Below are 11,249 nucleotides of genomic sequence, written 5' to 3' on the forward strand. Positions count from 1 at the left end.
ACAAATGTATACAGATTGAGAAAGAAGACATAAAACTATCCTCATTCATAGATGACATGACTATGTAGAAAATCCAAAAAAAAAATAAAATAGACAAAAAGCAAAAAAACAGGGCGCCTGGGTGGCTCAGTTGGTTAAGCGACTGCCTTCGGCTCAGGTCATGATCCTGGGGTCCCTGGATCGAGTCCTGCATCGGGCTCCCTGCTCAGCGGGGAGTCTGCTTCTCCCTCTCCCGCTCCCCCCTCTTGTGCTCTGTCTCTAAAATAAATAAATAAAATCTTTAAAAAAAAAAAAGCAAAAAAACAAAAGCAAAAACAAAAAAGCAATTATAGCAAGATTACAGAACACAAAACTAATACACAAAATAGTAGAAAATAGAAATATCTTTCCTATATACCTCTATGAATGAGTGGAATTTGAAGTTAAACCATGATACCATTTACATTAGCACCCCCTAAAATAAAATACTTAGGTACAAATCTATCCAAATGTATAAAAGAACTATACAGGAAAACTATATAACTATGATGAAAGAAGTCAAGGAAGAACTAAATAAATGAGATATATCCCATATTCATGGATTGGAAGACTCAATATTGCCAAGATGTCTGTTCTCCCTAACTTGGTCCATAGATTCAATGCAATCCCAGTCAAAATCCCAGCAAGTTACATTGTTTTTTGTTTTTTGGTTTTTTTTAAAGATTTTATTTATTTATTTGAGAGAGAGAGAATGAGAGACAGAGAGCATGAGAAGGAGGAGGGTCAGAGGGAGAAGCAGACTCCTTGCCGAGCAGGGAGCCCGATGTGGGACTTGATCCCGGGACTCCAGGATCATGACCTGAGCCGAAGGCAGTCGCTTAACCAACTGAGCCACCCAGGCCCCCCGCAAGTTACATTGTTGATATTGACAAATCAATCCTAAAGTTTATAGGGAGAGGTAAAATAGCCCAAATTGCCCACAAAATATTGAAAAAGAAAAACAAAGTTGGAAGACTAACACTACCTAACTTCAAGACATACTATAAAGCTACAGTAATCAAGACAGTGTGGTAGAAACAGATCAATGGAACAGAATAGAAAGCCCAGAAATCAATGACATTAATAGCGTCAACTCATCTTTCACAAAGGAGCAAAGGCAAGACAATTCAATGAAGCAAAGACTATTTGCCTTTTCAACAAATAGTGCTGGAATAGTCATATGCAAAAAAAAAAAAACAGTTTAAATCCAAACACATTCCTTATACCCTTCCCCCAAATTAACTCAAAATGGATCATAGACCCCTAAATCTAAAATACAAAACTATAAAACTCCTAGATGATAGAGAAAACCTAGATAGCCCTGGGCATGGTGATGACTTTTTACATACAATACTAAAGGCACAATCCATGAAAGAAATAATTGATAAGCTGGACTTCATTAATATTAAAAAATACTTCTGCTCTGTGAAAGATAATGCCAAGAGAATGAGAAGACAAGACACAGACTGGTAGAAAATATTTACAAAAGACGTATCTAATTGAGGAATGTTTTCCAAAATATACAAAGAATGCTTTAGACTTCAGCAATAAGTAAACAAACAACCCACTTAAAGAATAAGCCAAAGATCTTAACAGAAAGGTCACCAAAAAGGACATACAAATCACAAATAAACATATGAAAATATGTTCCACATTATAGGTCATTAGGGAAATGCAAATTAAAACAGTGAGGTACCACTACACATCTGTTAGAATAGCCCAAATTCAGAACACTGACAACACCAAATGCTGATGAGGATGTGGAGCAACAGGAACTCTCATTCATTGCTGATGGGAATGCAAAAGTACAACCACTTTGGAAGACTGTTTGGCAGTTTCTTACAAAAATATATGTACTCCTACTGTATAATCCACAATTCACACTCCTTGCTGTTTACCCAAATGAGTTGAAAACTTATGTCCACACAAAAACTGCACATGGATGTTTACAGCAACTTTATTCACAATTGCCAAAGCTTAGAAGCGACCAAGATGTCCTGTGGTAGGTGAATGGGTAAATACACTGTGGTATATACAGAAAATATAATCTTATATGATTCCAACCATATGACATTCTGGGAAAAGCAAAACTATGGTGATAGTAAAAAGATCAGGGTTGCCAGGGGTTGTAAAGAAAAGGGTGAATAGACAGAACACAGATTTTGGGGGCAGTGAAACCACTCTATATGATACTGTAATGGTGGATACATGTCATTATACATTTGTCTAACCCCATAGAATATACAACACCAAGAGTGAACCCTAATGTAAATTACAGACTTGGGGTGATTATGATATGTCAATGTAGGTTCTCATCGATTATAACAACTATACCACTCTGGTGGGGGATATTAGTAATGTGGTGAGCTATGCATGTGAGGGCAGGAAGTATATGGGAAATCTATACCTTTCTCTCAATTTCGCTGTGAACCTAAAAAATTGTCTTTAACAAAAAGCCTATACTGATACAAATAGCAGCAGAGATGGCAACTATCCCTTAAGGTCTCTAAGTGGCAGAAGAACATCTCTGACCATGGTAAGAAAAATATAGAGAATGCCAAAAACAATGCATGAATCACCCAGAACCCTCTCAGAGCAAGGAGAGTGACAAGGAAAGCTTGGGATCTCTTTGCTGCTGTCGGATGGGAGCCAAGGGGAACAAGAGTCACACTGATGTTATTATTGTCTTGTTATTGTTAACCCCAAGTTTTAATTACCATCCATCCCTGGCTGTGTGGACTAAGAAAGTAAAAGCTACATGCAGGGAGCACTTGTCATTTAGGAAAAAGATTTCAATGGATTAACAGAGGTAGAAGTTATTGACCGTGAGTGCATAGTTGTTGGGGTTGGTGAATGAGTACATGGGAATTTATTAAAACGATTCTGTCTGCTTTTGTAGATGGTGAAATTCTCCACACTACATAGTTAAAAACAACAACAACAATAAACAACTCTTCTGACATGGTGAGAACTTTTATGTTGGAGTGGCGCATCTCTGCCCTCCGAGCTTCCAGGTTTTGCTACTGACAGAGCACTCAAACAAAGATAACAACTGACTGAAAGTCCAATGCCATGCATCACATTTGTATTGGTGCACAGCACAACCCCCTTTTAGGTAACTGTGAGAGAACTTGGCTCAGTTCTGAAACCTAGTGGTTTCCTACTACCTTCCTCCTTATTTGGAGACACCTGGCCTAAAATGGAGACCTGTCTGACTTATGCAGCCAGGGATTGGCAGCAAAGCTGGAACCAAGAAATGATGGTGGAGCCCTCTGCTGCCCTCAGAAGTTATGTTTATCACCTTTTTGCCAGGTGAGCTCATCATATGGGAGCTGGAAACAGGCAAGACCCTGAAGAGCCCAAGCATGGAGTGAAAGAAGTAAGAAGCCTCGTTCCTGCTTTTCGGCACAATAACCCAACAACCCACCACCAATCACGATCAGACTTACACTTCCTCCCTTAGCATGGACTGAAGAAAAAGGTAGAGGTATAAGTCAAAAGGTTCCTTCAAATATTTCCCCAAGGAAGAAGAAGGAAGAAGACAGAGGCTTGGGCTAAATCTCTGTTCATCCCTTGGACAGAGGCAGAAACATGGGACAATTAGTTTGCCTAAGAAGAAATACTATTAGAAAAAAGCATGGTCCTAGTAGCAAGCAGCTTAACAGAGCAAAATGTATTTTATGAGGATGCAGAAAATCTGAGATTGCAACCCTGCCTGGTTATAGAATCTGAGGAAATTTCCTGGCCCTCAATTGTTTTACAATTAAATAGAGTTCCTTTCCCCTTCCACTCCTTCCTCTTTATTTTGCAAGCACATAGAGACTAAGACACAGGCCTTTCCCTCAAGGAGCTAAAGTCTTAGGGGGCTGGGGAAAAATCACTGCTTTTGGTCTGTTCTAAAATCTGAAATCTGTGATTATTAAAAAATATGATCTACCCCTGATAAAGCCAGCTTTCCCTTTCGGTTATAATTAGTGTTGGGGAGGAAGAATTTCCTGGCCCCTTCAAGGTCCTTCTAGTCTAAATAAGAACCAAATTGACATGAGACAGGTGAATCAGAGAAAATCAAATGTAATTTCATACATAGAGGGAATCCACACTTGGAAATTCCATAGACAGTCTGGCAAAATGTGGTATATCCATCATCCTGAATTAAGGAGAAGGGAGTAGGGGTCTGGGACTTCCAAGGCAAGAAATACAAGTCACAGGAAAAATGTAAAAGAGTAAATGTTTGGTAAACAAACGTTTGCAGGGCCACTCAGAAACAATAGGGCATAGAAGACTTGGTTCAAACAGGCCATGCTAGGTTCCTCCCTGTCTACCATATGTAGTATATAGTATAATCTAGTTATCTCCGGTGATAGCTCTCTTCCTGGAGCTGGTCCTCTATCTAAATTCTTTTTAGGGAGTTGTGGAGGACATAAAAAGCTTTTCCTGAATCTGCTGGGTTTTGATGTTTTTTTAATTCAAAATAATCTTTATGTCAAAGTGGTCCCTACATTAGCATGAATTTAAATCAACCAAGGCATAAATTGGACCAAACATTACTACTATTTGTTGATAATTATATACCTTCCAAGTCAGTGCTCAATCCTGTATTTAAACAACAGGATTTCAAATAAACAATATTATTGAATGAATAACAGTAGCTAGTAATAAATCTGATCTAAAATATGAAAAATGGATACTTTAATAATGTCTTTATGTTTCTGGTTAAATGTGTCAATTTTGTGATTAATAAAAGATACATATTTGGTCATTGACCAAAATATATTTCTCATATGTATTTGGTCTTGGTTCCATGGTTTCCTGGCACAGAGCTCCCAAAACCATTGGAATGGTTTGAGCAACAAGAGCAATGGGAGTACCTGTTGAAATCCACTTCAGAGCCATAAAAATGAAATGGGTGCCTTGTTATTCATAACCACAATAGGGCTTATATTAATGAGGTGACTTTGGAAATCGCCTATGGATGAAGGCTGGGCCAGCAGAACCAACCTGAATAGAAGTTGGAACTTTCAGTCCCACCCCTTGATTTCCAGGGAGAGGAGCAGGGTTGGAGACTAAATCAGTCACCAATGGTGAATCAATTGTGCCTATGTAATGAAGCCTCCATAAAAACCCAAAAGGACAAATCTGGAGACCTTCCAGGTTAGTGAATACATGGAAATTCGAAGAGTGATGCACTTGAAGAGAGCATGGAAGGTCCCCATACCTTGCCCTATGCATCTCTTCCATCAGGCTGTTCCTGAGGTATACCCTTTTATAACAAACCCGTAATCTAATAAGTAAAATGTTTTCCTGAGTTCTGTGAGATGCTCTAGCAAATTGATCAAACCCAAGGTGGGGATCGCAGGAACCTTCAATCTAAAGCAGGTTGGTCAAAAGCATAAGTGACAACTTGGACTAGTGACTGGTATCTGAAGTCCTTAGAGAGTGTGCCCAAGTTGCTTGGTGGTGTGGGAAAAACCCTCTATGTCCACACTTTGGAACTGGTGACCAGAACCTTTAGTTGGTGTCGGAGAAATGGGATTTGCTAAAATAGCCCTGGTTCACAGAAACATGTGGTTTGTTGAGAGAAAAGATAAAATGTGGTGGGATGAGGAACCTTTGATCCCTGGATGGTCACCCTATAGTATGAACACCCATGGTATAAAAACTGCTGCTATTGCTTACTAATCCAGTGAGTAAACAGGTTTCCTGAGTTTTGTGAGCCATCCTAGAAAATTAATCAAACCCAAGGAAGGGATCATGGTAACCTCCAATCTGTAGCCAGTCAGTCAGAAGCAAGGATTACACTGGCATCTGAAGTGGAGGGCAGTCTTGTGGGACTGAGCCCTTAGGCTGTGGAATCTGATGCTATCTCTGGGTTATTAGTGTCAGAATTGAGTTGAATTGCAGGACCACCAGTTGGTGTCAAAGAATTGCTCCATAAAGGTGTGGGAAACCCCCCAACACCCCCACGCCCACCTCACACACACTGAAATTGGGTCCAGACCTTTTAAAGTATCATCTAAGAGAGACAGTGCTTGAAATAGTGGGTGTGCCAACATGTCCCGTGGTTCCAGCGCTGGTTTTGACCACCACATTACCATTTTTTCACCCGAGGGCCGGCTCTACCAAGTAGAATATGCTTTTAAGGCTATTAACCAGGGTGGCCTTACATCAGTAACTGTCAGAGGGGAAGACTGTGTAGTAATTGTCACACAGAAGAAAGTACCTGACAAATTATTGGATTCCAGCACAGTGACTCACTTATTCAAGATAACTGAAAAAATTGGCTGTGTGATGACAGGAATGACAGCTGACAGCAGATCCCAGGTACAGAGGGCATGCTATGAGGCAGCTAATTGGAAATACAAGTATGGCTATGAGATTCCTGTGGGCATGCTGTGCAAAAGAATTGCTGATATTTCTCAGGTCTACACACAGAATGCTGAAATGAGGCCTCTTGGTTGTTGTATGATTTTAATTGGTATAGATGAAGAACAAGGCCCTCAGGTGTACAAGTGTGATCCTGCAGGTTACTACTGTGGGTTTAAAGCCACTGCAGCAGGAGTTAAACGGACTCAACCAGCTTCCTTGAAAAAAAAGTGAAGAAGAAATTTGATTGGACATTTGAACAAACAGTGGAAACTGCAATTACATGCCTATCTACTGTTCTATCAATTGATTTCAAACCTTCAGAAATAGAAGTTGGAGTAGTTACAGTTGAAAATCCTAAATTCAGGATTCTTTCAGAAGCAGAGATTGATGCTCACCTTGTTGCTCTAGAAGAGAGAGGCTAAACATTGTAGTTAGTTTACCAAATCCATGATGCCACTTGCCTGTGTGTTTGGTAGCAACAGACCAACATTATGGAATCCCCTGGATTGAAAAAGGAACCTTTCCCACTCCTGCCCTGTCACCGAAGTGGTTAGGACTCTGTATAAATAAAAACAGTGCTTTTGGAAATAAATAAATAAATAAATAAATAAATAATAAAGTATCATCTAAGAATGGTTATTACAACTTGTAAAAAGCTGCTGCCTGTCTTTTTAAAAATCCCTGCAAAAAAAATTCACATAAAGGGCTAATTCATGGGTGTAAAGGGCAATGAGAATAAGTAAAAGGAAAAAGTTATAAAACATTTACTCTCACTAGCATACATTCCACTCTGTTATGTTGGGAATTCCTTGTATGCAAAGTTCATATGAACTTTGGAATCCAACATAAACCTTTGATAGTGTTTAGAAAAAAAGAGGGGAAAAAAACACGAAATAGCGAAATGGAGAGAATCAAAGTGAATGGAAACTCTTGGTCAGTTAAAAAATTTCACACCTCCCTGTCTTCTTCTGCCTCTTGATTCAAAGCTCTAAGGCATGTAAACACTAGAAATTAGTGTTTCCTGCAAAAGCCTTCTTGGATTATACTAAATCAAAACAGAGTTCTTAATGAACTAAGAAACTGTTGAGAAAGTAGAGCACCTCTGAAGTTACCAGCTCTTCAAAAGCAGGACTGCACATTCTACTTTTTTGAACACACCCAAAACACGCTGAACGGATATTCAATAAATGCTTACTGAATTGAATCTTGATGAGAAACAGACAATGCTGTTCTTCTATTAGTTCTATTTTATGGGGATAGCTTAAAATTTAATCCATTTAGATTATGACATTCCAGGTCAAGAATGTTCTCCTTCCTTCTTTCTCACCCTATTTGTGGAAGCCTTTTCAGCTTACTGTATTCAGTATTCCACTCTGCACAAAATACAGAGACTAGCAACCAGAACTATCATAAAAAATTAAAAGCAAAAACAAGTGCTCTTATTAAAAGTTTTAAAAACTCCTTTTGTCAAGAGGAAAGGCTTTTTTAGTGTTCCCTTCAAGTCCAATAAAGGGCTTTGAGAAAAATGTTGAGGTGTTTTCTTTTTGCTGAAGTCCAAGACCTAAATTTAAACTTTGATTAAACATCTTATTTATTCAATATTCACTCAGAAAATATTTATAAGTGCATGCAGCATACCAGGCACTGTGATAACTAGTTGTTAATGCTGGCTTAGCTGCTGGAGTGAGCTAGTAAAGGAAGAAACATAATATGAATCATTGCAGATCTTTGATGAGAAATGATACACTCTCTATCCTAGAAGATTAACAGGAAAACAGGAAATGGAGCTAGGTAAAACTCAAGGTGCCCCCATCTCTCTCTGTCTCTCTCTGTCTCTCTCTCTCTTTTTTTTTTTTGAGGTAGGGGAAGGGCAGACGGAGAGGGAGAGAGAGAATCTTAAGAGGCTCCACGCCTGGGCACCTGGGTGGCTCAGATGGTTAAGCGTCTGCCTTCGGCTCAGGTCATGATCCCAGGGTCCTGGGATCGAGTCCCACATCGGGCTCCCTGCTCCTTGGGAGCCTGCTTCTCTCTCTCTCTCTCTCTGTCTCTCATGAATAAATAAATAAAATCTTCAAAAAAAAAAAAAAAAAAGAGGCTCCACGCCCAATGCAGATCCCCACCTGGGGCTCGATCTCACGACCCTGAGATCATGACCTGAGCCGAAATCAAGATTCGGATGCTTAATGGACTGAGCTACCCAGGCGCCCCAGTTCTGATTTATAAGCTATTAAAAGATCATAAAATTTGATGGGGCCAAATAAAGCTATGGGCACCATTCTGTTACCTAACCTTCCAATAATGTAATTAAGTGAAATAAAACCAAGCATTTAGTGAAGAATAACATAATTTGGTTTAGTGAATCAGCAATTAGCTGTAACTCCACAATCATAATGAACTTAACGGTGAAACTTTTCTGCCACTTAAAAACCTGTGATGTAGGTTAAGTGCAATCCATTGTAGAGCAACTATGACAGTCTGATTGAGAGACATTGCTAGACCCAGTGGTTTCTTTAAGGATCTCTAGATGTTTAGATTCTTTCAGAGACCCCATGTAGATCACCAGAGTGAACATAAAGGACCATTCTCAGGAATGGATTTAGGAATTATACTAGGTAGGTATAAATATTCTTTATCCTTTCTGCCATTCTGAATTGGAATGGCACAATTAAGAGCTAAAAACAAACAAAAATGACATCCAAAAGTAAAACAAGGGATTAAACCAAACAAGGCAAGTTGGGAATGAGAGTGGAGAGAAAATTTGAAAATAGATAGCGATATGTCTTATTTCCCATAATAAGGAAACAGACTGTGTTATTGACATTTTTGGGAGGGACAATTCATCATTGCGTTGTACTGTCCATGCATTGTAAGACATGAAGCATACCTGTCTTCCTGATCCCTGGTTGCTGTGACACCAATACCCTGTTTGGGTTAGGATTCTTTTGTAAGCAGATATTGACACAGGATTTGAATGTAAGTATTATTTGGGAGGTGCAGGAAATACTAGTAGGGGAATGAGAAAATGATATAAACAATGGAGGACAACCAGAAAGGGTGTGTTATTAAACTAGCTACTGCTGTGGATGACTGAGCATCATCATGTAAGATAACTTGGAAGTAGGATAGAATGCACTTTGTAGTATCTCCTCAGGCAAGGGAGCAGAGGTAATTATACTCCAACTTCTGTCAGTCTTGTTTGAAATCTACTGCTATGTTTGGGGTATGTAGAATATTTCTTCAAAATATCCAAAAATAGATGGACTTGGAAGGGCTGGGGCATACTGAAGTGTTAAGTCCCAAAGGATATATGGGCAGAGAACCAACATAATCTGCTACAACCCATTGATTTCTAAATGTCTTTCTGGAGGTCAGTATCAAACCTAGCTTAATCTTATCCCAACAAGATAACTGCCTCAGGCTATCAAGTGTCACTGAAGAATTTTAGCCTATGAAGCAATAATTATCAGATTTGCCTTTTTACTGGAATACTCATTTGATTATAGAAGAAATTCATGATTAAAGCCAAAATGCCAGTTAAGAAAATGTTGCTGTGGTGAGAAGAGTTAGAAAACAAGCAAAATAAATAAATAAATAAAACATGTTAGATAACAATAAGAAAAACAGAAAAATAGAGAAAGTGGTCGAGGGCTGTGATTCTAAATTGTATGGTTAAGGAAGATCTCATTGTGAAGGTGACATTTCAACAGAAATCTTTAGCAAGTGAGGGAGTAAGTCATGAGAATATCTGGAGGGGAAGTGCTCAAGGCAGAGGGAAAGCAAAAGCAAAAGCTCTGAGCTGAGCACATGCTTGGATTCCTAGAGAACAGAAAAGAAGCCAGAGAGACTGGAGCACTGTGAGCTGGTGAGGGGAAAGGGAGCATGAATATTACTGTGGTGGGCAGTCTCCAAGGTGGCCTCAAAAATCCCCAACTCCTGGGGTTCCCTTTTTTGTGTGATTGCTCCCTTTGAGAGTGGCTACACTTACTAACTTGCTTCTACCAAATAGGAAATGGTACAAGTGATGGGATGTGACTTCTGAGACTGTAGCTTCCATCTTGTACATTCTCTGTGTGTGTGTGTGTGTGTGTGTGTGTATCTTGAATCATTTGTACTCTAGGAAACCAACTTCCATGCTGGGAGTGATCCCTATGGAGAGAACCACATGGCATGATTGGGAGCTGAGACCCTTAGTCCAGCATCTTGTAAGGAACTGTAACCTGTCAATAGTTACATGAGTGGCCTTGGAAGTGGATCCTTCAGTCCTAGTAGAGGTTTGAGATGATTCTGAAATCACCAAGTCATGTTGGAATGATAGACAGGAATGAGTCTGAGTGACCTGGGGGTTTAGTCAATGACAGCAACAATGAGAGCAAGTGTATGGTAGAATCTGCTGACATGAGATCCAAAGCTATGAGAGCTTAGTGAGGTGGGAAGAAGAATGGCCACAAGGGGCAAAGAGGAAGAGAGAGGACATCCATCCCACCTAAAGGCCCATGGTACAAGGATGTGGCAGAGAAAACAGGCACCACCTGTGAGAGCCACAGGGGAAGCAGTGCCCACAGGTCAAGGCTAACTTTCAGGAAGGCCAGGTAGATGGAAGGTATGGGGGATTTTACTGAGGACTACTGTGTCTTCCAAACCAGAGTTTCTCAAACTTTCATGTGCAACTATACCATCTGGGGTCTTGTTAAAATGCAGCTTTCAATTCAATAAGCCTTGAACAGACTCAGAGATTCTCTATTTCTAGCAAGGTCTCAGGTGACACTGCCACTGCTGGTCTGTGGACCACACTTTGAGTACAGAGGTTCTGGGGCTAATCTGTTCTGTCCAACAGGGTAGTCACTAACCATGTATGGCTATTGAGC

General features: G+C 39.8%; 1 protein-coding gene across 1 annotated transcript; it reads left to right on the plus strand.

Moving 5' to 3' along the window:
• Positions 1–6,069: 6,069 nt before the first annotated feature.
• LOC110586922 (proteasome subunit alpha type-6-like) lies at positions 6,070–6,806 on the plus strand. The gene is given in 2 exon segments (XM_044917234.1): positions 6,070–6,586; positions 6,589–6,806. Coding segments are annotated over 2 exon segments (735 nt in total).
• Positions 6,807–11,249: the final 4,443 nt, after the last annotated feature.

Source organism: Neomonachus schauinslandi, chromosome 8 (assembly GCF_002201575.2).
Source record: "Neomonachus schauinslandi chromosome 8, ASM220157v2, whole genome shotgun sequence".
In the NCBI taxonomy this organism is placed as follows: domain Eukaryota; kingdom Metazoa; phylum Chordata; class Mammalia; order Carnivora; family Phocidae; genus Neomonachus; species Neomonachus schauinslandi.